The 27,975-nt window shown below is 39.2% G+C and overlaps 1 protein-coding gene across 3 annotated transcripts; it reads left to right on the top strand.

The window, feature by feature from the left end:
• The first annotated feature begins 1,382 nt into the window (after positions 1-1,382).
• On the top strand, positions 1,383-27,570 carry krt222 (keratin 222). Of its 3 annotated transcripts, none has more exons than XM_033976147.2 (10): positions 1,383-1,463; positions 3,966-4,168; positions 6,169-6,251; positions 9,137-9,290; positions 10,382-10,696; positions 15,977-16,102; positions 17,516-17,736; positions 21,876-22,099; positions 22,894-22,996; positions 25,437-27,570. In XM_033976147.2, the coding sequence occupies exons 2-10, from the start codon at positions 3,977-3,979 to the stop codon at positions 25,648-25,650; spliced, it is 1,632 nt and encodes a 543-aa protein (XP_033832038.1). In that variant the 5' UTR covers positions 1,383-1,463; positions 3,966-3,976; the 3' UTR covers positions 25,651-27,570. The 3 variants fall into 3 exon arrangements, with proteins under 3 accessions (XP_033832038.1, XP_055081356.1, XP_055081352.1); XM_055225381.1 differs by lacking the exon at positions 1,383-1,463 and adding an exon at positions 2,805-2,834; XM_055225377.1 differs by lacking the exon at positions 1,383-1,463 and adding an exon at positions 2,961-3,053.
• Positions 27,571-27,975: the final 405 nt, after the last annotated feature.

Genomic DNA, 27,975 nt, shown 5'->3' with positions numbered 1-27,975 from the left:
GAGAATTTATTCACAAGTAACAGATTTTTCTGAGAGTTTAAACATCCATATAACATAAATATAAATGTGATGTGTAAATATTTGTCAAATAATAACTATTGTGTAGATGACCTTTGACCCTTGTTTACAGCAAACTATATCATAATGTTAACTGCATTTTAGTGAAGTGAGTAATCTGACCTGTTATATGTACAGTTATCCAAATTAAATCTTGCAGGTTAGATTTACAGTGAAAAAAGCACATCTTTCAACTATTTCACAGCCTCATAGAATTTACAAGGACACGATATTCAAAAGAACTGTTGAGTAATGCTGCCATGGCATGCTGCTCGCGCCTCACGCATCTGCCATTTAAGATGTTATTTTAGTTCACATGTAAATTTGATAACAGCCCATCAATGTGTTTTTTCATTCTTTATACCGCACCCTTACGCAAACCAAACAAGCCATACTTTCTAACTTAACACTTATTTGTTTTATTCATTAACTTATTGCACAAAGGTAGCATTCTTAAAAGGTAAAGAACAAAGAAATGTACAGAATGCTGACAAGAAGAAATATCAACAGCAGCATTGAGGCAGCAGAGTTCAGCTGCAGAGTCCATTATATAAAGGGTTGTCAAACAATGCGTACTTACAAAAATCATATAAATAGGGCAACATTCAACCTTTCCTTCCTGTTTTTTGAACTATATCAGAACTAGTATAAGACACAAGGTAAAAACAATTTTGAGTTTAAAAAATTTCATTTTGTTGTGTTTTTTATTATCACTGAAGACTGAAATTTGAGTGTTAGAATTTATACTTCACCAAAAATGACTAATAATTGTAAACATTATAAGAAATATGCTATAAATTATATATCATGAACAGATGACTTGACACGCATACAAAATACAATAAGTGTTGTTTGCAGAGGGAGTTTGCTGAGAAATTTACAAATATTTAGAAACTAGAGACTTTTGACCTAGACAAACTGCAGCAAAATATCCAACTATGTAATTTTACAATGACCAGCTCTGCACAAAGCTAGCATTACATGACATTTATGAGCCTGCAAAGTGACACAATTCACATTTGATTACAGTCGAGGTAACCTTCCATTGTAGGTTTAAAATAGCACGAGCCCAAACACTCACACACACACACACACACACACACATCCGTTTTAGTGTGTGTCTGCCTGAACATTCTCTGCACAGTCGGTTTTGTTGCCTTTTTCAAAAGCAGCTCAATAATCCTGGATCATAGAGTACAAAGGGCCCCAGCATGTGGTGATGTAAGCAGGAGTGAGCGTCCAGTTTGCCCCTCTGCTCTACGAACGCTGGGGGGCTAGGTGGGATGAGCAGCTACACCCCTCTTTACAGGCTTTAACTCAGGACAGGGACAGACTGCTACCAAGAGCTAACTGTGTTTTCTGTCTCTAAAGGTCTGTGGATGACTTGGGCCTTTCCATTTACAAAGGTGGGGAATTTTACACTATTTATTATGAACAAATTATATTTCAAATAGTCTACTTATTTAGTCTAGGTCTTCGTTACTTTAAAGGTCCAACTTTCTGGCCACATGCTTGCTTTGCCCGGAAAGTTTCACATTATGGCTTTAAAATATCTATCTTGCAGTTGTTGTTGTTGTTGTGTTTTGATTGCTATACCTGCATTCTTACTGTGAGTGGGGTCACCTCTCGACAAATCGGGCCTGTAACTTCGTGTCACTTACTTGTCTTCACAGAGAAATATACGTTTAATGCCATACTGTGGAACATTTAAGGCAAAACAAAAACTTTTCCATGGAGACAAGCAGGTGATAGAGTCTAGAGAAGTTTCATATTGCACCTTTAAGCAACATTAGCTTTTTATTTGAGTAAAAATGTGTATTCATGTTGCCTGATTTATGTTTAGTTTAATATGTTTGTCTGACCACATCGTTACTAAACCTGTATTAGATTTTACATTAGTTTCTCTATTCATGAGAAGTTAGTTAATTCATCCATTACTTGTACTTTAACTGCAACAAATAGTTTCAACAAGCTGGACGTAGCTAAGTTGGAGATGTCATCTTTATTTGAAAATGTATTTATAAAGGTACTATAATATAATTGGACTGGAAACTTGGATATTAAACTTGATAGAACAATAGGCCCGCAAAAGTCCCTCAGTCTTTTGTTCAATAAATTCATGGGTTTCAGATAAATAATTCCTTTCTGATTTGAAGGACTTTGTGAGGACCCTGTGAGGACCTTTCCCCATTCAAAACATATAGTAGTTTGATTTGTATTGCTTAAATACTATGACCATGGAAGGCGGTTGCCACACCTTGAAACCCATGAACAGGTTGATGGTTCTTAGTGCACTTCATTTTCTCAGTTGACTAATTATTCTATTAAAGTTATTTGTCTTTTCACTTATAAATATGTGGTTTTCTAGTACATCTCTCAAGTTGTTTGTTTGTGCAAGATCCTAACAACTGTGAGAGCTTTTACCATACCAAGCCAACTTTTAGTTCATTAATCGATGGGGAATGTCTTCAGTCGACCAAGCAGTAGTTTAGTGGACTACAGCACTAGACTGAATCATAAAGCTAATTTGATTCTTTGGACAATATTTTTCCTTGACCAACGGTATTTTTATTTAATAGTTTTCTTGAAAATATTTTTTTGTTTACTATACCCACGTCTGACCAGGGATCAAAAGCCCAGTTGAGGACAGAGGAATGTGGCTAAGCTGTGGGGAGTGGTGGGCTGTTGCAGTGTGACCAAAGGCACATTAACTACTCTGTCTCTACTACTATTACTACATTTACCTTATCCAGCCTTGGCAAGTCACGCTGTCTCAGGTGAGTATTGCTGGGTAAACATTTACCTTGTAAACGCCTCTCGCTGTGTGAGATATCTAATAGGTGGCAGTCACTTTATATGTGTTCAGGTATATTTGTATTAAGAGGTAGAGCTAGAGTGGGTGAGCAAAGTGTGAGGAGTTGAGCTGTCTTGTGTAGCTTTGATTGAACTTGGCTGTATGGATACTAGAAGTTGTAAGATCCTGGATGTCTACCAAGGTCTGTAAACGCCTCAAGTTTGTGTTATATCCAGGTGACTGTAACTATAACTATTTGTAAATGGTAGATTGTAATTTGTAAGTGTTTTTGTATGTAAAGATAAGAAATATGTTGGCTAAATGTTGTAGTATGAAGATAGTAATCCTTTTTCATATTTGCTTGTATGGAAATCAGAGTTTGTAGTTCTCTGGTTGTCTGTCCACTCCAGTCCTATGCCGTTTCAGTATTTGGTTTTTAGAGACAAAGCTATGCGTGTTTTTGTCCTCCTCTGGTAAATCATTATTTAGAACTTCTGTATCCATGACTTAGACCATGTTTAGTCTCATTTCAGAGCTGGTTTAGCCCTAATTTAGTCCAGTAAGTACTGATATAGTCTGGGTTTCCAAATATTATCTCAGGTGATACACTATCTAACTCTTTTGGTGGATGTTCTGCCACCTGCTTATCTCCATGCAATGTTAATGCTTTACTTAGAATGTTCCACAGTATGGCATTATCTGTCTCCATGAAGACAAGCAGATGACACTGTCAAGATGAGTTTCACGTCAGCTCTGTGGAGAGGTGACTTTGCTCTGTAAGAATGCATATTTTTCAAGGTATTTGTACACAATAAAAACACCTGTAATTGAGTTAATGCAAATAGTTCAGTTTAATGTTATAGTGTGGAACATTCCAGGCAAGCCGGTAGGTGACAAGCATGCAAGTAATAGTCATCCAACACAAAAGTAACATAGTACAGTTTTAATGTGAAAATTGTAAGAGCTACTGCTGTCGGTCTGTGGATTTATTGTATGTATTTTCATATATAATGAGCGGACTGGTATATAGAAAAGACAAGTGCCATCCCATGTGGTTTGTTTGAATTTGCCTGTATGTAAATCATAACTTGTGATCCTCTGGTTGTGTGCACAGGTCCATAGAGGATGCAAGAGGACGCGGGTCAGACTATGCAGAGTCTGAATGCGCGGCTGAGGGTCTTTTTGGAGCAAGTGAACCGTCTTCAGGAGGCCAACCTCAGACTGGAGGCTCAGATCTCTGCATGGGGGGTCCAGAGGAGCTCACAGTGTCAGGAGTGGTCCCTGAAAGAGCAGACAGTCAAGGAGCTACGGGAACAGGTCTGGAACATAGCTGTATTTGATATTATGGGTATATGTGGTTGTCAAAGTGTACTGTAGTACAAGTAAGTCAGTAGTAAGTAGTCCTGGCCTAGTCTAGTTTTAGTCCTGGATTTGGTCCCAGTTTAGAACCAATTAGGTGATGATTCTCCAAATGTGAACAGACCTCAACACCAGTGGTATGAGAGAGTCTTTAGGCAAGTTTAGTCCAAGTTTGGGCGTGGTTTAGTCCTTGTTTAGACCTGGGTTAGACATGGATTGTCCTGTTTTGGGTTAGTAAGTTTATTAGGTTTCCATCATTCAATCAAAATGTGTATCACTCTGCTTACTTGTGGTTCATTCCTTGTCAAGTCCTGGTTCTATGTATTTATGATTTAGACAAAGTTTAGCTATTAAAAAGCCAATATTTTCTGAGATGATACTTGTGCATAAAGAGTATGGTGTGTAAAGAAGAGTTAAAATGATGGAGTAATTTAGATTGTTTTGGGAACAGCAGCAGGTGGTTGTTAAGAGTCAACAAGACTGAGCCACATGTAACATCATGTGATCTGCACGAACTATACGCTCATTTAAAGGGACATTACCTTCACTTTTATAGACACTATTCTCTGTATTCAGAGCAATGTTACTACATTTATAATGTTTTGTTATGATTTTAGGATTTGCACAGAATGTGTTTTTACTAACATTACTGCTGTATAATTATCTATAGTAAGTAATTGTTACAATTTTAACTATCTTGAGCATTGATAAAAATCTGACACAGTTGTAATTGTTATATAAAATATCTACTATATTTATTTATATTCACATTAGCAATGACTATGAATTGTATGAGGGGAAGCAAAACCATCTTTCTCGTGTAAATCTAAGCATAAATACTTTAATGCAGCTGTCATCGACATGACTCATTTGGTTGGAAAGTTATACAAGGAAATGTAAGAAGTTAAGACAGTTCTCCAGCCATGCCATGACCAAGGCTAATAACAAATACAGTGTGTGGTTATGTAACATCTAAACTACGGCTTTCAATATCAAGTCCTTGAACATAAACATTACATATTTCATTGGCATTTAACATATCTGACCTAAATATCTGAGCTCTAAACTCCAAACTGCCTGCTTTTACAGACAGAGGACTGATTGTAGACCTCTCTGTTAAAAAGCTGGTTATAGACAACTGTTATTTACCCTAAGTCACATATACTATGCATTCAAAACATATATATGAATAGTTCTAACAAATGACATCACCAGTTGCAGTAAAGTAATTGACACAGGAAGTAATTGTTATTGTTGGCCCAACCATGGCCTGATGGCATGGCCCATTTAAGATCATTTTCAGTGACACTACCCTGTCTGATATTTTAATGAGTTTCATGTTTTTCTGGTCTCAGCTCGTTGCTCAGTGTTCGTCTGGCTCAGGTTCCCATGACGATGACAGGCAGATGAGCAGATGCAGCAAGACTCATTGTATTTTAATCCAGCGACTGCTTTCAATTCATTACGAAGGATTTCTTGTCTATCTGTCTGCTTTCTGTGATCAACCTCTCAAGTAGTTGTCAAGCACTTAATACAGATAATTAGTCCTAATATGTCATCTTGTCTGTGATTCACAATTTGAAAGTTGACTTAAGCCCACTGAAACTGAACCAGTAACACAAAGAATGGATATATATTACGTTGTTTATACAGTGAGGTAAATGCTATGGAATATTCCATGTAACTCAGGTTTTCATTCAGGTGTGTCGTTTTCTGGGAATATAGGGTGTGTTGGAAATAAGTAATAAAAGACAAGGAAGAAATAATTTGTGTTCAGAATTACATTTATCAGTCAAGCAGACAAACCTTTGTTCATAATAACATAAGAGTAGTTATGTTCATCCAATCAGACTTATGTGGTTACAATAAATGTAGTTTTACTGATAAATGAAGTATAGCTACTCTGTAATTTGTATTGCACATACCTTTGTTGCTCATATTATGTACTTGTGTTGCAGGTTGGGAAACTCCTGGTGGAAAATGCTGAGCTCGCTCTTCAATCTGAAAACATGAAGTCCAAAGCAGCTCACATCCAGGCCAGGTCAGACTGTCTATAAAGGGCTCAAGAGATTTGATGTTATGAATGGAGAAGTAAACTAGTAGGTATAAGTTAAAGCTCAATGATACACGGGTTATGTCCTTGTTTTAGTCCTTCTCTAGACCAGGTTTGGTTTAGGCTTGGTCCCATTTTAGCCCCAATTTTGATGTGGTGTGTGCAAGTATCAGTGCACCATGCAATATACAATAGTGAGCTTTCTGTGCCAAAAGTAATTAAAATCAATACACCACAACTTTTGACAACACTTTACTCTATTGCTCTATTGACTCATATGGCATTACCGGTGTATATATAGTGTGTTTTCATTCAACCAGTAGTGACATAGAGACAATATTAATCTATCCACTTTATTTATAAACATTGTACTTAATATATATGAATAAATGCCAGACAAATACAGTCTCTGCTATCATCCTATTCTCTTATGTATTTTCTAGCTCTCTCTTATCTAACTCTGGCCTGTTCCCGCTGCTGGGAGCCGACCTGCATACAAATCCAGGCCAGGTTTTGTGCCGCGTTTGCACTTTCACTTATGGACTGATACAGAGTGACACCCCCCACCCAACGCCCCCAATGCACCCACCTCTACTCGCCCACTACCTCACACTCCGATGTAACCACTCACAAAAGGGCGCTTATATGGGTTTACATGTCTTATGGGGACATTACATTGACTTGCATTCATTTCTTAGAGACTGATCCAAACCTAATTACATATCCTTAACCAAAACATGGTTGAGCTATTTAAGCTATTTTTACCCATCACAATCACAATCCATCCATCCATTTTCTTCTGCTTTATCCGGGGCCAGGTCATGGAGGCAGCAGTCTGAGCAGGGTGGCCCAAATTTCTCCACACACACCTCTTCCAGCTCTTCCAGAGGAATCCTGAGGCATTCCCAGGTCAGCTGAGAGACATAGTCCCTCCAGCGTGTCCTGGGACTTTCCCAGGGCTCTTCCAGGTGGGATGTGCCTGGAACACCTCCCTAGGGAGGCATCCAGGAGGTGGGATTGAGGAGATCCTCAAAGTATTTCTTCCATCGTCCGACAACATCCCCAGTTGAGGTCAGCAGCTCTCCACCTGCACTGTAAACTGTTTTGGTGAAGCACTGCTTCCCCCTCCTGAGGCATGGGATGGTTTACCAGAATTTCTTTGAGGCCGACCAATAGTCCTCCTGTGCGACTGCACAAGCTGCAGCATGCTTGGCCCGTCAGTACCTGTTAGCTGCCTCAGGAGTCCCACAAGACAACAGGGTTCGATAGGACTCCTTCTTCAGCCTGACGGCATCCCTTATTTCCGGTGTCCACCACTGGGTTCGGGGATTGCCAATATGACAGGCACCAGAGACCTTATGACAACAGCTGCGAGCAGCCGCATTGACAATGGAGGTGGACAACATGGTCCACTCGGACTCAATGTCTTCAACCTCCCCCGGAGGTGTGAGTTGAAAGCCCCTCTGACAGAGGACTCCACCAGACATTCCCAATAGACCCTCATGATATACTTGGGCCTGCCAGGTCTGTCCATCTTCCTTCTCTGCCAGCGGATCCAACTCACCACCAGGTGATGATCGGTTGACAGCTCTGCCCCTCTCTTCACCCGAGTGTCCAAGACACAAGGATGGAGGTCAGATGACACGACAACAAAGTCAACCATTTAGGATGTCCTGGTGCCAAATCAGGTCGTCTGCAAGTGATTTAGCACCAGGTTCTCCACAAACATGAGGTGCGAGATAGGAGAGGGGTGACCCATGTTGGCCATGCCCCAGCTCTATCACAAACGGCTCTGCTCACCGACCCCCGTGGGCCGGCTATCCTTGACCACTCAAAGTTCCACAGCGCTTCAGTATCATGCTGTTTAGGGGGGATTCTGACTTAGAGGCGTTCAGTCATAATCCCACAGATGGTAGCATCACCCCATTGGACACCCTTGTGCTCGAACATGATGTTTGTTATGGACAAACTGTGACTAGCATAGAAGTCCAATAACGGAACAGGCTGGGGCCCCGGCTGCGCCATATCGGGCGATGTCATGGCCCTTAGTATTATACTGTTCATAGAGGTATTGTGAACAGGTCTTAGTCTGACCCATCACCTAGGACCTGTTTGCCATGACAGACCCTACCAGGGGCATAATGGCCCAGGCAACGTAGCTCCTAGATTCAAGGGGGGAGACAGTCACAGTTGGATTCAAAATAGTTGATCCCACATTACATTAGATCCACAGAGGAAACCCACTTCCTCTAGAAATATATAACTCCCAGCTGTTCCATGAGTTCAAACTTGTGCTATAGTCCAGGATAAGATAATTTTCCCCCTGAGTTTAGAATTCAAACTATTATCTTTAGAATTGTAAAAAGTACTAAAACTAGAAAGTAAAACCCATGAATACCACTAAAACATGTATAATAAAGGCATTTTTTGTTAAGGAATTCTGAATTTCTCACTTTTCTGTTTAATAAAAGTTAAATAAATTTGCTAACATGTAATTTCCAATACATTTTCTATACAAGCAAATATCAAGAGACAAGACCAGCACATTCCAATTTCTCATAGCCAGACATGTATTTTGTTGAGTCATACCAATTATTTTGACTGGCGCCTTCCCAGATAATGATAACAGTAAAGCAGGAATTTGACAAATGTTCAAAGTCTGAAATGTTTTACATATCTCTTGTATACAAATATGGCTGGGAAAAATGGTCAAAAAAATTTAAATAATAACTGAATTCAATCACCTGGACACATTTTTAAGTGTGAATGTTCTTTTGCACTGGAACCAACCTTACAGACATCAAATCATTTCAATAATCTCAAGACAGGGCTTTCCTACAGTCTGATAATAGCAGCTTTTGGATTTATTTTAGATGTGAGACAGAGGAGAGGACCACAAAGCGTCTGGAGAAGCAGGTGGAGCAGCTCCGAGAGTCCAAGAGGAGAGCAGAGCAGAGCAGTGAGAGTCTGAGGAGCGATGTGCACCAATCCATTACAGAACTACAGCAACTGCACCAGGAATACCAGGTCTGAGCAGGAATCAGGGACAGACTGCATGTAAACTACGTAAACAGACACAGAAGGACAAGTAGGTGCACATTTAAGGAAGAATGTGATATATTTTTTATTTGTGAGGGACACTGTCTGGACACGTAGAGCGTAGTGACAGTGGTAGTGGTGAAGGCAAAAGGAAGGAGACAAAGAGACTGAGGCGACTGTTCTGCTGCTGTGGTGGACAAGGGGTGAATAGAGTGTGCACTGTACAATTAAAACAATGAAAGAGGAGAATGAAGGAGGAGAGAGAGTGTGTTTTGACTAGAAAGGTAATACAAGCTGGGCAGTAGCTTATGTTTATAATCTTGCTTTCTATGTTCCTTTTTCTGTTTTGCTGACAACTGTATTTATTTAATTGCCGTTAGGCTGTTTTAACTCATACAAGCACACATGACCTGCAGGTTTATTGATTCATCTGTTCTAATATCTTCTGCTGTGCACAAATGGCTCCAAACCAACTCAAAAAACAGCATAAATCATAACAGTAGCAGCCTGCACGGGGTAATTTTGAGAAACTGCCTTGTTCATGGAATGGTCAATATATAAAATGCATACTGGAATTTTAGAAAGAAACCAACAATATAAATACAACAGAAAGTAAAAATATGTAAATTATCATGGGAAAATACACATTTTATAGAAATTCTGAAAGTTTCAGTTACTTTGGCATATTAGAGAATAGACAGACACTAGAGGCCACAACTACAGTGTATCAGCTTTGCAAAGAGCCCAACCATTTGTCTACTGGAAAGGGTTCAGAAACCGCTTCAATTTAAAATTTTAATCAGGGGTTTCAGGTAAAATCAGTCAGATTGATAAGAGGTTAAATATAATTGCAGAGTTTCTTCTCAATAATTCAAACTGGATATGGTGACATCCCTATGCTACATAGTCTGTTTTATTTCTGTCTGTGTCTGTTTTATCAAGATTGATCTTAGCAGAAAAAATAATCAAATAGTTAACTTACTTTTCTCATTGTCTTTATGTAACCATCACCCTCTTGTTTTCCACCTCCCTTTCTCTCTCCCTCTCTCCCCCTCTTCGCTCTGTTTATCTATTCACAGGCTGCCCAGGCTCTGCACTCCACTGATGCTCTGTTAGCCACTTCCACACATACAGCAGCAGCAGCAGCAGTGCACGGAGCCAGGGGAGGAGGGGAGAAGGAGGATGGCACAGCGATGGAGCTCACCCGACTGCTCCACGAAATCAGAACGCAGTGCGACCAGACTCGAGTCCCCAACCCCAGACAGAGGCACCAAAGCCCAGGCAACTTGGCAAATCTATCCCCCGGATCAGTCGGGCCTAGTCACTCTGGAGCAGGGGGGGCAACATCAACAGCAGCAGCAGCTTCTAGGACAAGCAGGGGGGCACTTGCAGAGGTACGCAACACATCACATCAAGGACTCATGTAATGTCAACTTGGAGCTTTGCCAATTTGACACACCCTCAATGATAACAATGTTTGCAGTTTTCACATGGAACATACTTGAGTAAATGACAAGGTTTAAGCTGTCAAATGATTATAAGTTAAGGATTTAGACTGCAGGTATTAGTGTTCGCACATTTCACTCTCTCACTTTCCCTATTTACTGCTGTGCATCTGACTAACGCAGAGTAACAGCGCGGTCTGGCATCACAATGTGTAAAAAGATCCCTGGGTGCTTGTTAAAAATGTATGAGATGACTTATAGTACAATCCCGTATACTCATACTCAGCAAGGCTCTTCTGTTTGTTATCTTCTCAATGAAAAAGCATAGATTGGTTTTGTGTGGTTAATTTTTATTATTGTTAAATGGAAACCCAGCCTGGATGCCTTTCATTTCACAAAGTGTTCCTCTGCTACAGATCAGTGACTTTGGCTCGACTGCAGATTTTTTAATGCTATCGTAAATCACATGTACACTTTTGTTTTCATCAGACTCATACTTGCTAAAGTATTGTCAAAGACTGTACTGTATAAACTGGTATCTGAAATGTACCTATTATTTGTTATTGTAGTTTTTAATACAATACAGTGTAACATTATTTGTCGTCGTGATCTGATCCTGTAGGCCTATGTAAAAACTATAGATTTGGATTATGTTTCCATGGCACAATTTTTGTTATTTTGTTAGTATAATAATTTAATGGAAATTTTAAGATGTAACCTTAAATTAAAGCCGCAAGCGGCATCGAACGGCCCTCGCGGGCCGTGCTTCGCACTCGGCCTACCCGGCACTCCCTGTGGGTGGCGCTGACGCGCCACTTGTCCCTTTTTTATTGCGGCTTTGGGCTGCACTTGTCACCAAACAAGTCAAAACACATGGGAAGTGCTGATGCACAAAATGCAAAAACATGGGTTTTGCAGGCATCGCCATGGCAACACCGTGCAAAATACAAACTTGGCCCCTGGGACTTTTTTGTCGGGGACGACCTGAAGAATCACTGTGCTAAATTTTATGTCCGTCGTTGACGGTAATAAGTCGTTATGAGACTTTGAAATGTACGAAAATTTGGAAATTTTCCCATTAGGATAACATGGGCGCTTTCGCGCATCGCCATGGCAACCCAGTGAAAAATATGACTTGGGTCTGATTGACTTTTTTGATCAGGATGACATGAAGAGTCATGGTGCCAAATTTCACATTATTCCATGAAACTAATATTTTTCCCATGAATGGGAAAAATTGGGAGGTTTCCCATTAGGATAACATTGGCAGTTTGGCGCATCGCCATGGCAACACGGTGCAAAAGACGACATAGGTCTGATTGACTTTATTGATTGGGATGACCCAATGGAATTTTGTGTCAAATTTGGTAACATTTGGGAAAACTAAATTTTCAGCCTTCCATACAAATTTATTTGTTATTCTATAGGGGGCGCTGTCGCGCCAAATTTATTTGTTTCACAATCAGGAGAATTAGGCATGAAAGTTTTACAACTGATTCGAATTTGACCAAAATCGGACTTTGCATGCGCAAACGGGAGCAAATTTTGAAATTTGAAAATTGCAAAAATTCCGATGGAATTTTGCGGCTTCGCCGCACGGAAACCGTAAAAGGGATCATCATAAATTGGATAACTTTAGATACCCCACTTGTCTAGATGACGTACAGTGAATTTCAGCCCTGCAGGTGAAGCGCCTTCAGAGGAGTTGACGAAAATGTGACGTCAGCGAAAACGCTGACTCGGCATTTTGGAATTTTCAATCCAAGATGGCCGACTTCCAGTGCGTCAGGGGGCGTGGCCATAATAATCTTTTTTGTTTGGCATCATTTGAAGAATGCGTGTACCAAATTTCGTGGCTCTACGCCAAATTTGACGTTGCGACGTCTCCCATTGACGCAATGTATTTTGACTTTTGCAGGGGGCGCTGTCGCGCCATTTTTTTATGCCCAATGATGCACCACATAAAAAAATAAATTTTTCGGCAGACCTGAATTTTGGGCAAAATTTGGTGAGTTTTTGAAAATGTTCAGGGGGTCAAATTACTGCTCAAAGAGCAGAAGAATAAAAAAAATAATAATAAAATTAAAGCCGCAAGCGGCATCGAACGGCCCTCGCGGGCCATGCTTCGCACTCGGCCGACCCGGCACTCCCTGTGGGTGGCGCTAACGCGCCACTTGTCCCTTTTTTATTGCGGCTTTGGGCTGCACTTGTCACCAAACAAGTCAAAACACATGGGAAGTGCTGATGCACAAAATGCAAAAACATGGGTTTTGCAGGCATCGCCATGGCAACACCGTGCAAAATACAAACTTGACCCCTTGGACTTTTTTGTCGGGGACGACCTGGAGAATCACTGTGCAAAATTTTATGTCCGTCGTTGACGGTAATAAGTCGTTATAAGACTTTGAAATGTACGAAAATTTGGAAATTTTCCCATTAGGATAACATGGGCGCTTTCGCGCATCGCCATGGCAACCCAGTGAAAAATATGACAAGGGTCTGATTTACTTTTTTGATCAGGATGACATGAAGAGTCATTGTGCCAAATTTCACATTATTCCATGAAACTAATATTTTTCCCATGAATGGGAAAAATTGAGAGGATTCCCATTAGGATAACATTGGCAGTTTGGCACATCGCCATGGCAACACGGTGCAAAAGACGACATAGGTCTGATTGGCTTTATTGATTGGGATGACCCAATGGAATTTTGTGTCAAATTTGGTAACATTTGGGAAAACTAAATTTTTGGACCTTTATACAAATATATTAGATGTTCTGTAGGGGGCGCTATCGCGCCAATTTAAATTCTGTCATAATGAGTAGCTTTAGGCCCGAAAGTTTTACAACTGATTCGAATTTGAGCAAAATCGGACTTTGCATGCGCAAACGGGAGCAAATTTTGACTTTTGAAAATTGCAAAATTTCCGATGGAATTTTGCGGCTTCGCCGCACGGAAACCGTAAAAGGGATCATCATGAATTGGATAACTTTTGATGCCCCACTTGTCTAGATGATGTACAGTGAATTTCAGCCCTGCAGGTGAAGCGCCTTCAGAGGAGTTGACGAAAATGCCAGGTCAGCGAAAACGCTGACTCGGCATTTTGGAATTTTCAATCCAAGATGGCCGACTTCCGGTGCGTCAGAGGGCGTGGCCATAATAACATTTTTTGTTTGGCATCACTTGAAGAATGCGTGTACCGAATTTCGTGGCTCTACGGCAAAGTTGACGTCGGGACGTCTCCCATTGACGCAATGTATTTTGACTTTTGCAGGGGGCGCTGTCGCGCCATTTTTTTATGCCCAATGATGCACCACATAAAAAAATAAATTTTTCGGCAGACCTGAATTTTGGGCAAAATTTGGTGAGTTTTTGAATATGTTCAGGGGGTCAAATTCCTGCTCAAAGTGCAGAAGAAAGAAGAAAAAAAAAAAAAAATAAAAATAATAATATTTTTAGCAAAAACAATATATCCGATAACATTAGAATGACATATTATACGTTTTTTGAAAGCTCTTGACTTTTCCCACGTCACCGTGGGGTCAATGGCGAATGACGAGCGCTAACGCGCTCGTCATTCGCCATGACGTTGAGGTCCACCATTGACCTCCCATTGACTTCCATTCATTTGAGCAGTAATAAAGATGGCCCATGCCTGCGGCATGGGGGCTTGGATAGGGCTCGATGTCAGGAGTGTGTTTGGGGACATGAGCGCTTCGCGCTGCGTCAGCGTCAACAATGAGTCAATGGGCTTCGCCCATTGACTCATTGTTGACGCTGACATGCTAGCAAGAACAAATATGCATGTCCCATGCCTACGGCATGGGTTGCTAGGACACAGGAGTCTGTGCAAGGTCGCGGTGCTGCCACGAAGTTGCGCGCTTCGCGCGCAACTTCGTGAAGACAGTCTGCAACGATGAGTGCTTCGCACTCATCGTTGCGGAAGCAATAGGCCCTACGCCCTGTAGGGGCTCGGGCCTAAATAATAATATTTTTAGCAAAAACAATATATCCGAAAACATTAGAAACACATATTATACGTTTTTTGAAAGCTCTCGACTTTCCCCACGTCACCATGGGGTCAATGGCGAATGACGAGCGCTAACGCGCTCGTCATTCGCCATGACGTCGGGGTCCGCCATTGACCTCCCATTGACTTCCATTCATTTTAGCAGTAACAAGTATGGCCCATGCCTGCAGCATGGGGGCTTGGATAGGGCTCGATGCCAGGAGTGTGTTTGGAGACATGAGCGCTTCGCGCTGCGTCAGCGTCAACAATGAGTCAATGGGCTTCGCCCATTGACTCATTGTTGACGCTGACATGCTAGCAAGAACAAATATGCATGTCCCATGCCTACGGCATGGGTTGCTAGGACACAGGAGTCTGTGCAAGGTCGCGGTGCTGCCACGAAGTTGCGCGCTTCGCGCGCAACTTCGTGAAGACAGTTTGCAACGATGAGTGCTTCGCACTCATCGTTGCGGAAGCAATAGGCCCTACGCCCTGTAGGGGCTCGGGCCTAATTACTGAAGTTAGCATTCATTCCTGCATTCTGGTACTATAATGCAATAGATGTATTCACCTGTAGTGGTCCAGCAGTTTGAGTAGTTTATTCCCGGCTTTACTTTTTTAATAACCTTTTTGGCTGATGTTAACACTATGGAGATGCCAGTTCCTTACAACAAAGATGACGAATTTTGCCAGTTTGACTTATTATGACTAATTTCAATATAGATTTAACTAAATGTGTAAAAAAAGCTTTTTTTTTTCTTTTTTTTCTTTTTTTTCCATAGCACACAAGCAAATTGTTTTAAAATTGTTGTATAACTTGCAGTTTCTGAAAGTCAGTATAAGTCATTATATAAATGATCATATTTTACAATGATAATCCCTTCTGAAATCGTGATTCATTCATCCCTCTATTTTTGTGTCATTTTTGTTGACATGGACTTAACCTGTTGATTAGAAAACCTGTCTCCAAAGGCCCACAGTACATTCAGAGTAGCTGTGTCAAGGCAATGTCATGTCATTATGGATATCAAAGGTGTGAACAGCCTGTACAGCTGTGTCCACACTCTCTGTTTATCTACAAGCTAACCCCAACTGGGACTGCTCTGTCTGCCATTATAAAAGTTGTCTCTGTGCATGGTAGTACAACTATTTAGGATTAGGGTTTAAAAGCCAACTCTTGTATTGATTCCTATGTCGGACATGTTTGTTGCCCCACAGGAGGAGGCAGCATGGGCGCAGGTAAACATGGGTGGAGCAGCGTTGAGAGAGGCCAGGGCAGAACTGGCTGAAGCCCGAAAACAGTGGCACGCTTTGCAGGTCGAGATAGAGACCCTTCATGCCACGGTAAGAAAAATAATAAAGTAATATATAGAAAACTTATACTTTATACTTAAATGTACCCAAAAACTAATTTCAAATAAAAATCATTTGGTTTATTTCAGTCCTGGAATTCCTAATCTCTTTTATACAAAAGGTAAAAGGCAGCTGTTAACTTGAAAACTACATGACATGACAAGGCGGAACAGAGCATTTTGAGCTTCGGAGATGTAGACAGACTAATAATAAAGGGTAACTCAAACATGTGAATGAAACAAAACACAAATACATGCATGTTTTTATGAGGTATTACTGATGTTAGAAAGACCAGATTAAAGCAGATGAATAGTCAATAGGCATATTGAAATTTGAAATACCAACCAGGAAGCCAAGAGAAAAAACAAAGAGAAGATCTGTGGTTGTAGAGAAAGACACATAGTTGGTGTGAGAGAAGACGGTACAATGAGCCCATCTAAAGTGAATAGTGTCACAAAATCCTTTTTATTTTTGGACAGAGCAGTTTTGTAGTTTGTAAATGTATTCGTTACAACATATTATATAACCAGTTTTCTGCATTGTTGACACTTAATACTTTTTTGAATGGGCCCTATTCAGAGTTAATATAAAATAAACCCTATACAGATTACATCATAACGTTTATACATACTTTTAAATCTTGTTTTGATTTGAAATTAATAGAACGGAAACAGCACCCTTTCCAAATTAATGAGGTCATGATGGATGAGATTAGTTCAGACAACTAGACAGGAAAACACCAGTAATAGTTTCAATTACTGTTGACCTTTATGATACAGTTTCATGTTTCTACAGTTGTTTATTGTCTAGGGATTGGCTTTATCCTTCATAATCATAGTTACGTCCTGCTTCCATGCCTACCTCCAATCCTCAAAAAAACATTGCTTTATAAACAAAGAAACTACATCATCACAAAACTAATAAATTAAATAAATCATGCATTGTTTTGAATTTATTTTTGAAGGATTGTTTAGTCAGAGGTTTATCAAACAATGGAGACCTGAAATTTCATCATGCAGCCACTGGCTCTGGAAGCTCCTTAAAATGTCACTGGCCTTTGATATTAGTCATATCACACAGGGTAGGTGCTGCTTATTTACCTGGACAGTCAGGACTACACACTCGTTTATATCATGAGCAATGAGTGGATTTAATCATGCAGCCATTGTTCTCAAAGTTGATTTGTAAGACGCAGTAAAAATGGGTCCAATCCAAATTTGGTGGCAGATCTTGTGGGGTTTTTAACCCACATCTGTCAATATCTATCAGAAGTGTACAACAAAAGAATGGTGGTAAACCGGTGACTGCCAATGCCTAAAGAGTACTGTAGATTGACTGGATTTCAGAACGCAGTTTCATTTATTTTGCGTGCATGTACCATATACCTTGTTTCCTTCTGTATAGGAGAAAGGCCTCGAGATGTCACTGCAGCACACCCAGCGCTTATACTCGTCTCAGCTACAGGACCTCTCTCAGGTGATCACCCGACTGGAGGCGGAACTAGAGCAGGTCAGGAGCGGACTGGCCACTCAACGCCAACGCCACAACCAGCTGCTCAACACCAAGATGAGGCTGGAGCGCGAGATCACCACCTACAGACGGCTGTTGGAACGAGAGGAGGGCAGGTGAGGGGAACTTTGGGGGTAATTACAAATGAGGAAGAGTGGTTAGATGCTCAGTGAGTTTTATAGCCCACCAGGAGGAAGGCATTTAATTAAACAAGGCCCCCTGTAGTTTATTACATGGTATGGCTCTGTAAAAAATAACATATAAATTAACTTTCATGAGCATCAGACTAAACTAGGATGGCATTCTTAACATTGACATATTATATATATATATGTTTTATACATTTTTTATAAAAAATTCTAAGTCTGTATTACTACAAAATATTATTCTAAATAACATGCTATGGTAACTTAAGCAAAAGAGGAAATACAACAGTAATTACGTTTAATTAGTCTATTTTAATTAAAAGATTTAAGGTCTATTTTTATTGTAATTTTTCATAATTTGTGATTGCATATTTTTATTCTATTGCTGTTCTTGTACCTTTATTGCACACTGAAATTTGAAATTAAATGAAATTGTGTTGTCATATTAATACGGTTCATTTGACATCAATTACAACTGCTACGACTACCACCACCAGGAATAATAACAGCACAGGACCTTATCCTTTTACATGTCCTACTTACTCAGCCCTCAAAGTAAACAAAATAAAACACTTTTTAACACTTATGATAACCTTATATTATTACAAGAGATAGATGTTACTACTTTCAACTTGATGATTATTTGTAGTTAAGTTCAGTACAAAATTTTGAACCCGCAGCTCATAATTACAGCCATACTATTGAACTATAAGCTATGAAGCAATTGGAAACAGTCCAACATTGTGACTAAGCCTACCGCTCATTTTCCATCTGCTTCTTATGGAAATATTTATCACCTTTGACTTGACGCTTAATTGTTCTCTGGGGCTTTTTGAACTATTAAAGATGCCATAGCTTTTCACACCTTTGCTGTTGTAGCTTTATGATTACGTTATATAGAAGAAGAACATCATTTAGTTTTATGGGACAGGTGTCTGCAGCCTTCTTCTACTGTGATGATTTCATTCAGACAATTATGTTTGTTCTCCATACAAGGGCAGACAGGACGTGGCACTGAAACTGGTTTATTCTTATTTTAAAGTAGCAGAACAAAGCAGGATATGAGCCAAGGTTTAGATAGGTGCAATAAGTCATTTGGATTTTTTGTTGTTTGGCATGACATAATCACAACAGTGATCAATGTGCAGAGCTTCACAAAACTGATGATTTAACCAGCAGAAAAAAAGAAACAAAACAAAAACAATTAAACATTTTTTGTAGTTGACTGGTCAGAAATGAGTTTTGATTGACTTAACTTGCCAAACTATTATTCTTTCTATTGTCCATCCATTCTATCCATTTTCTCTTATCTAAGGCTGAGTCGCAGGGCAACAGTCTGAGCAACGACCCCCAGACATCCCTCACCCTGGAGCAGATGCCCGAGCCACCTCAGCTGGCTCCTCTCTACGTGAAGGAGCAGCATCTCTAGTCTGAGCTCCTTCCGTGTGACTGAGCTACTCACCCTATTTCTAAGGGAACACACATCCTGCGAAGGAAACTCATTTTGACCACTTGTAACTGCAGTCTTGTCTTTTTGGTCATCATCTGAAGCTAATGACCATAGGTGAGGGTAGGAACATAGATTTACTGGTAAACTGAAAGCTTTGCCTTTGACTCAACTTCCCTCCGTAAAAAAGGAGCACTCTGCACTGCTGTTTGGCCTGTAGGCCGAGGCAACAGTGAGAGACTCCGACTCAAAGGCGCAGAGATGTGACCCTTTCATTCCCTGGCCTGAACTCCGACACGTGGAGCCTGAGTTGTGAGACAATATGCAAGCCCACACCAGCTTGCCATCTCTCTATGCGAGCAACACCAGAGAAGTGGTGAGTCTAACCCCTCTCAAGGAGTTGGGTTCCAGAGCCCAAGCTGTGCGTCGAGATGTGGCCAACTAGGTTTAATAAGTAATGCACAACCTTCCGCATAAGCTCAGGCTCCTGCCCCACAGCGAGGTGACATTCCATGTCCCCAGAGGGGACTTGTTTACCACAGGTGACTCTGTCAGACAATATAGCTCCCAGGACCAATCAGAACACCACCAAGTTAAGGTGGCAGTTCAAGGAGGTGGTTTTTCTTCACAAAAAAAAACCTAAACTAAACAAAAAACGTGCCTTTTCTCAGTGTATCTATTCAGATAAAAATAATTTACAATTAAATCATATCTGATCCTTTTCAATAATAAATTAATAAACAGTTGTAATCATGGACACTTAGATTCTTATTAAAAGTGACCAATTACTTCTTTGAATAAAACAAATATTAAGGATTATACTGCTTTTAAAAAAACAAAAACATCTGTTCACCTATGAAATTAGAAATATTTTTTTGAAATACTACAACAATAAAATATGTAACATAATTGTTTAACATGGAGCTTTTTCATACTGTAAAAAGTGCTCCGAATCATTCAATATTTAAAATTGTCATATTGCACAGAAACATTTGACCAATCACAATGCAAGCTTCTAAGAAAAGTTGTGAAGGGGAACTACAGTGGGATTTTAGCATTACACCTTCTAATACCCCCAAACATCTATTTGTACTATTGTAGGGATGATGACACTTCTGCACAAATCCTTAAATCCTTGATGCCACTCATGGAAATCCCATAGCATGCAATAACTGGCACATTTGGTGTCGAAACAGTACTCAAAGTGTTTGTGTAAGGCTCTTGCTTTTTCAGGGTGGTCTACATTTTGCAGCTCTTGTTTGACAAGTCCGCATCACTCCACAATAAAAGATAATATTGAAAATTAACAATAGCATTTAGTAGTTTTCAATTCACCAAGACTTGAATTGATCACATGTTCCCATTGTGTTTATACATAGTCATCTATATACAGTCAATGGTTTATATAACCTAAAACAGAGCTGGTTTAATCGTTTGATAACTATTGTTTAGCCTCTTCAAACTGGCAAACTAATGATCTCCCTATCGAGATCTCATTGAGGCCTTAAAGCTGTAATTCTTAACCAAGTTGGGACCCAGGGTTGCCAGATTTTCAGAGAACAACAAATATGATGAATATGAAATAAGATATGCCTTTATTAGTCCCACAGTGGGGAAATTCCAGAGATGACCAAGCCTTTGAAAAACCCAAAATACCTAAATGAGCTCTAATAAGATGTGCATATTGTAATCACATATTTAACATAACATTAGTTAAAATTTTAATAGATTGTATTTCAGTCTTTACCTGGCCACTTAATGTGAAACACAATTAACTACTTTGGATCCTCAAAGCTTTGTACGGATTGTTAGGGGTTCAACTCCAAATTAGAGTGTTTACATTCTGTTAAAAGAATTGCATGTTATTTGGACCTACAAATATTTTAGAATGATTTTGATGATATATAAAAATGATAAAATGTGTTATGGTCAGGTAGGAAAAGGGTGTTTGACTCCTAAGCATCTCCACTGGTAAAATCCAATTACTATAATCAAAATCAGGTATTTATGGTCGAAACAAGTTTAGACTAGGACTAGACCAATCTATTCCAGGACAAATCATGGAAAATGCCTAAAGGTATAAACCAGGCATAAATAAGGACTAAAACAGGTTCAAATCAGGATTAAATCATGTAGGGCTCTTCTTGTACTAACATCAGCTTACTGTTCTGTTTTTGTTTATTGTGTGTACAAATGTTGTGTTGAATGGAAATGTGATTCAGAGCCGAGGCTTTGTTAGCCTGTTTATACTGTAAACGTCCAACATCTTGTCTAAATTTCCTGCTGGCCCGAACTGACCTGTTTCTGGATTCAGGTAGAGATGTTTGTGCAGGAAGACAGGGAAATGCATGGGAAGATTAGCATGTTCAGGGTAATTCAAATGCTACTATTGTATGGCTTACATTGTTGTGGGAGCTAGCTGGACTAGTTTTTTGTATTTTTATAGAGATAGATAGCAGGGTCTTCACAGATCTGGAGTCTCATTCATAAAGATTGCATGCATACATAAATGCTTGAATAAAACTATAACTTTACAGTTATAAGACCACCACTTTACCACCAGAGCCACTGTCGCTCCCAAAGAGATACTCTGATTTAATATCACCAAGGTCTCAACAAACTTGCCTGATAAATAAGAGGTTATATATCTTTGTGATTTTAGATACATGACCCGAAATGCGCCTCCAATGTCCCTGCATTTGTGGAAGTCTCCTGGCACTGACTCAAAGGAGAGCGGATCAGAGAATGACCAGAGTGATTTGGCTTTGACTCCAGACGAGCCCAAATCAGAGCCTCTACCCGACATCCCCCCTCTGCTCCCCCCTGAGAATGGGCTCAAGAAGCGCTCCATCCTCATCAGACAACAGAGCCTCGTCATACTCACAGGTGAGGGAGGCGCCATGGCACGGGAACAGTCATGGTGTAACAAGTTTTTCAAGAGTAACAAACCTGTGTGGAATACTGGTATGAAATGGTCTGTTATATCCTGTATTTGATCTTGGTTTAGACCTTGTTGTGACTTTCAAAGTGCAGCATGTAACTTTTTCTGGTGGAGGGTCTGCCATATCGCCATAGAAATATGATTGAATTGCTTGCTCATGGTAGGGGATTAAACCTATATATCTGCATGGAGAAAAGCAGTTGAAGTTACAACTCTGTGTAGGTCTGTGGAAAGGTGATGTGCTCAAGAATGCATAGTTTCAATATATTTGTTTAGCAATTTGTATATTAATATATTTGTTTCTCCATATTTGAATACATTCATAAGTTCCATGCCATATTGTGAAACATTTCAGGCAAAGCCTGAAATGCCTTTAATTAAATAGTACTCACATAGATACATATATTTTGCTGGTCTCGTTTATAACGGCTCATAATAGCGGCCACTGAGATATATTTGATATGAGCAGCTATTTTTGTTGCCTAATTTAAATGTCTTTAAGACTGGAAAAGTATTTTTTATTCCCCTCTGCTGGAAAGCATGGCATTTCTGTACGCTCAGAGCTGATAAACCTGTTTTTCATACACATATTATTGAGTAAAGGTTCTAAGATTTCCAAAAGTACCTCCAGAATCCTTGAATAATTTACAACAGCAATGCGAAATGCTACTTGGTGGAGTATAAGACTCTCACTCATGACGTGCGCATCTTTATGATTCATGCCTGATTTGTTCGGCAGAGCCTGAGCTGGATAAGGACCTGCCCATCTCCACTGTGAAAACCCAGGAGATCCTTCAGGGCAACGTGGTGCGAGAGAGTGCAGAGGGTCATGGCACCATCGAGTGAGTATTGATCCTAATTTCCCCCATTGGCCTGGAGTCAGCACCCCTGCTCCGCTCTGAAATGTAGGCACTTTCTACAAGCAGGTGCCAACCGCTTCTCTTTAGTGCTAAAACAAACCAAGCATTTTACATGAAGGGGCTTTTTATCTTACAACAAAGATACATGAGACAGCTGGGTGGCTCTTGCTCAAGGACACATCAGCAACAAGAAATGAATCTAATCTAAGTCGAAGCAATATTTTGTGCAATATTGATGTTATATCAAAAGAAAGCTGATGGTGAGTTTGTTTTACTGCCAAAATCTTTCTAGGCAAGGCAAAGTAAGACAAGTTTATGTGCATAGCACAATTCCTAGTGCTTTCAAGTGCTTTACAGAATAAGAAAGGCATTTAAAATCACGATACAACAAATCAAAGTGTAAATAATCATAAATAATCATCATAAAATTAACATTAAAAGAGAAGAGTGCAGAATAAAAAACCTTTCCGTTATATACACAGCTAAACAGAACCGTTTTGAGCCTGAATTTAAACATTGTCAAAGTAGAGGCCTGTCTCACATCTTCAGGAAGACTGTTCCAGGTTGTAGATGCATAAAACTGAAACACTGATTCCCCATGTTTAGCCCTGATTCTGGGCACCAGCAGGAGGCCAGTCCCTGAAGTCCTCAGAGTGTGAGATGGTTCATATAATGTACAATATTTAGTAGATTCACAAGCCCTTTATTCTTTATTTATTTACTTCCCTCACTTGATGATGGTAGCCATAGCCACCCTGTGGTAGAGAGGCTGCTGATCCATGCTACGACAACTTTGACAACTACCAGTCATTGACACATAACATTCTAACAATATGATTCTTTACACTTGAAAAGGCACTTTACAGACTTGTTGAAGACTCTCAAACTGCTACACTTTAGTCATTATTCAAGGTATTTATAGCCACAGCTGCCCTGAGTTAGACTGACAGAAGCAAGGCTACCGATTTGCTCCATTGGCTCCTCTGACCACCGCCAATCACTAATTCAGAGACCACATTTGTTTTAGGTATAGTAGGTGAAGTGTCTTGTCTATGGACACAACTAGAGAGAATCAAACCGTTCATGGATGAGTGCACTAACCACTGAGCCACTGTTGCTCAAATACGCAAATAATACCCTGAATAATAAAGTGTTACTCTGGTTATGTCATTATTAAACTCCCAAAAATATCTAAAAAGATATAACATAGATTTATTAATTATTTCTGAATGTTTGATGCCATTGGTTTTTTAATATAATGATATCACAATAATGTCAAATTTTTTCCACCCAATTTGTTGGGTGTTTATGACGCCTTATAATTATCTGTCGTCATCGTTTGACAACACATTCTTCCCTAAGTCATTAGTTTTGTAATGATACACTATAATTAGTGCTGTCCACACCTCACAGACGTCTGCAACAGGAGACAAGACAAAAATGAAGATTCACTATTGTGTTTGGACTTTGAGTTGCGAGCTCAGTTCCCATGCACTATGGGAATATTCCTCCTGTGTAGCTCAGTGTTTGATGTGGAGACTCAGCCTGACAGACATCAAGGCGTGGAGTCTGTTATTATTTGACAAGACAATCCTTTGTTCGACATACAGGTGTTACAAGCCACATAACTATTGTGAACAGTGTTTCATTTATGTTTAAAGTCATTGCTGATTCAAGGCTGTGGTAAATGAGCTTGTCATGCAATCTGCCAGTGAATGGAAACCTATCACAATGACTACATGGGAAGAACAATTAAGTATCTCTACACACCAGTTGCTAAACTTTTATCAGCAAGTGTAATACCATTAGGAAATTAAGTGAAGATACAAAATGATCAAAAGGCTATCTGGAGCAGATGTAATACATTGGAAATTACATATCATTAATATTAGTATAGAAAAAAATATAAACTTCTTTAAAAAAAAATACTGTAACCAAGTAATATTGTAATATTGTAAATTTCATGCCAGCACATCTACAGTAAGATGACCATAATGGACCATATTTTTATGTAACTGCTGCTCTTTGGTGCCCTCTGTTGAACAGGCACATGGTATCACTTGTTCCAGCCTTTAACATTGTGAGAGGGTTTTTGGGACCTTTGAATTACAGTTTGTTCCTACATTAAACAGCACATTGACTTTTTAATTGGAAAACACATTTCCAAATATAAACTGTGTTGAAGAGGTTGAAACACTGAAAGTTTAGCTGTTTAATAGAACAGTATAGTGAACAGAAGTAATAGTGGGTAAAAGTGTGTTTGAGCAGAATCAGTGAATCACAAAATGACACCAAACTCCAATATTGTCACTGGGCTGAGATCTGGTTTGGATTTGTAATACATATGAACATATGAACCAGCCCTGCTTCTTTCATGTTATAGACTTTTTGTTTTGTATTTTCTATGCTTTCTTTTCTCCAGGACAGAAAAGATTGACAAAGTGATCAAGCAGTGGGAGGGCTCTTTCTTCAGAGGAAACCCAAAGCTGAGGAAGAAGTCTGTATCTCTGCGTTTCGACTTGCACATGGCTGTAGCAGACGAGGGGTGTGCTCAGACCAAACAGGACAGCCTCCCAGACGTGGAAGTACGTCTAATCATGAAGAGGTCACGCAGCATCTCCTCCATTACACAGTAACTACAGTAGAGGGCAGCACTGTTACACAGTTATGTAAAAAGACCAAATGGGTAAAATAGCCAGAATTGTACTCAAAAGTAATGTTATTTCAAAATTACTTACTCAAGTAGAAGTACAAATTAGAAGTCTAGAAAATTAGGAGTAAGAATAAAAAGTATTTGGAAAAACTACTACTCAAGTAAGAGTAACTGTAACATCAGATTTATAATTGGAAGCTAATGTAATTGGAAAAATGTTGCGTTGTAATCTTTTCATATCACAAACCTACCATAATGTTTTCTTCACACATGTTTCTGGGAAGACAAAAATGTTCAGGTAATCCGGTGTGTCATCATCACCAGCAAGTCAGTATGAAAATGCCTTCACAATATAAAGCATCTGCTTGGGTCATGTTATAAATAATACGTACGATAGTTTAATAAGTCTCCTTAAATTAGTTTTTTTTTTTCCATTGATATTTTCTTTACATGTAATTTTACTAATACTATCCCCATATTCTAGCATCATTAAGTATTACTAAAACATACAATCAAAAAAAAAAAAAAGTTAGTTAAAGGTAACTTCTCCAATGGGAGTTCAGTTACCTGCTTCTTTACATGGAGATGCTGCTGCTTTGCCTGGAATGTTCCACAGTATAACATTACACTTATCTAGCTCCATGAAGACAAGCAAGGAACGGCACCAGGCCAAGTTACAGGTCAGGTCTGTGGAGAGGTGACCCCTCCTTCACACCCCTGGAACTGAATAAATGCTAGAGTATGCTAAAGATAGATAAGTTTAATGCAATACATAATACAGTACATGTTGTGCAAATTAAAATTAAGGATAGTGGACTTGATGTTCAGCAAAGACGTTCGGAGTTTTATGCTCTAGCATCTTTAGAGGGGTCCAGTTAGGCTGTCCTCCTCATTTTTTTATTACTTTAGCTGTGGTAAATTGGTGACTCTACATTGGCATTTGTGAGTGGATTTAAGTGTGTATCTGTCCCATTACAGTCCAGTTAATACCGCGCTTAGTGGTTTATAAATGCCTCCAATAACATGAGAACAGCCACTTTAAACAAAGAGAATACAAGTAAAGTGTAAATGGCTGGTCAAAATATGATGTCAAGTATCACCTTTATTTGGTTAGTTTCAAACATGTGACATTTTAAACAATCAAGCAATAAATATCTCCCAACAATGAAATATAGAAATTCAGCTTATAAATATGGCCTGCAAAGTAATAGGAAGAAGCTATTTTATTTAATCCAAATTATACATATGGCACTTAGGCAATCTTGTAATTCTAGTACAATCTGATGGGGTAGACAGACCACATAGAAAGTTACTGAAGGTTTTTGAAGTTATTAAAAGTTGTTATTATAATGAAGGGTGTGTATGTGTAAACTGCATTGCACTGATCCAAGCAGCGCTGGGTAAAATAATGTTAGCACTAATTGTTTAGAGAGAGCTTTATCTATGCTTAAGTTTCCTTTTTATCTGATTTACAAACGTATAATTTACTAGACAATGTAATTAATATTGTATGATATATTTTCTCTAAACTGCTCACTGTGGGAACACGTGAGAGCCTGAAATGAATGTCTCAGAGAATGTAGATACCCGGCTTTAACAGTAGAGGGCAGTATTTGTAAATAGTTGACAGCACTGTGTATTATCATGCTTTGGTTACACAACAAGATAAGCTTTTATTTATAACGTTTAAGTTGGCGCCAAAGGAAAAAGAGGTTAAGTCTTATGTAATGCATTTGGTGCCTAAAAGAGTATTTAAAACCTAATATATATCTATGCAGTTTTATGCCTGATTTTTGCTTCAACAAGCACGCTCTTACATCTCTGTGATTTCAGAAAAAGACTTTTGCTTTTATCTAATGATTTATGATTTAAAATTAAATAAACTATGTGTATAATATACCTGCATTTCCTGTGTCTGTTTCTTTATGGTAATGTGATGCTTTTACATGTAAAATATTGGTAAATATTATTTACCGATGCTATTTTAAAGAAGAAAATACTGCATTTTACATTCAGGAGGTTCTGATTGTGTCCCTTTTACTTATGATTCATAATTTAACTCATAAATGATATTTTGAAGTAGCATTACATGGTTTTAGGTATAAATTCAACTTAAACTATCACAAAGAAAAGCTTTAATTAATTGGTATGGGTTTCATCTGTTTATTTTTTCTATTACAAAATTAGTTACTATACAAACAAATTAATTGCACACAGTGACAAATAATAAATATACAATATAAGCCAAATCTGAAGTATCTACACTCATTATTTTGAAATGATACGATGTCAAGCATTCATAAAAAGT

Source organism: Periophthalmus magnuspinnatus, chromosome 1 (genome assembly GCF_009829125.3).
Source record: "Periophthalmus magnuspinnatus isolate fPerMag1 chromosome 1, fPerMag1.2.pri, whole genome shotgun sequence".
In the NCBI taxonomy this organism is placed as follows: Eukaryota; Metazoa; Chordata; class Actinopteri; order Gobiiformes; family Gobiidae; genus Periophthalmus; species Periophthalmus magnuspinnatus.
This window is presented reverse-complemented; position numbering and strand designations above follow the sequence as displayed.

What these genes read in the sequence shown, in the direction of transcription:
- krt222 (XM_033976147.2), top strand. Translation starts at nt 3,977, where the DNA reads ATGCAAGAGGACGCGGGTCAGACTATGCAGAGTCTGAATGCGCGGCTG. An exon ending in TTGGAACGAGAGGAGGGCAG is followed by an intron (nt 17,737 to 21,875) that starts GTGAGGGGAACT and finishes TTGTGATTTTAG; the next exon opens with ATACATGACCCGAAATGCGC. An exon ending in GAGGGTCATGGCACCATCGA is followed by an intron (nt 22,997 to 25,436) that starts GTGAGTATTGAT and finishes TCTTTTCTCCAG; the next exon opens with GACAGAAAAGATTGACAAAG.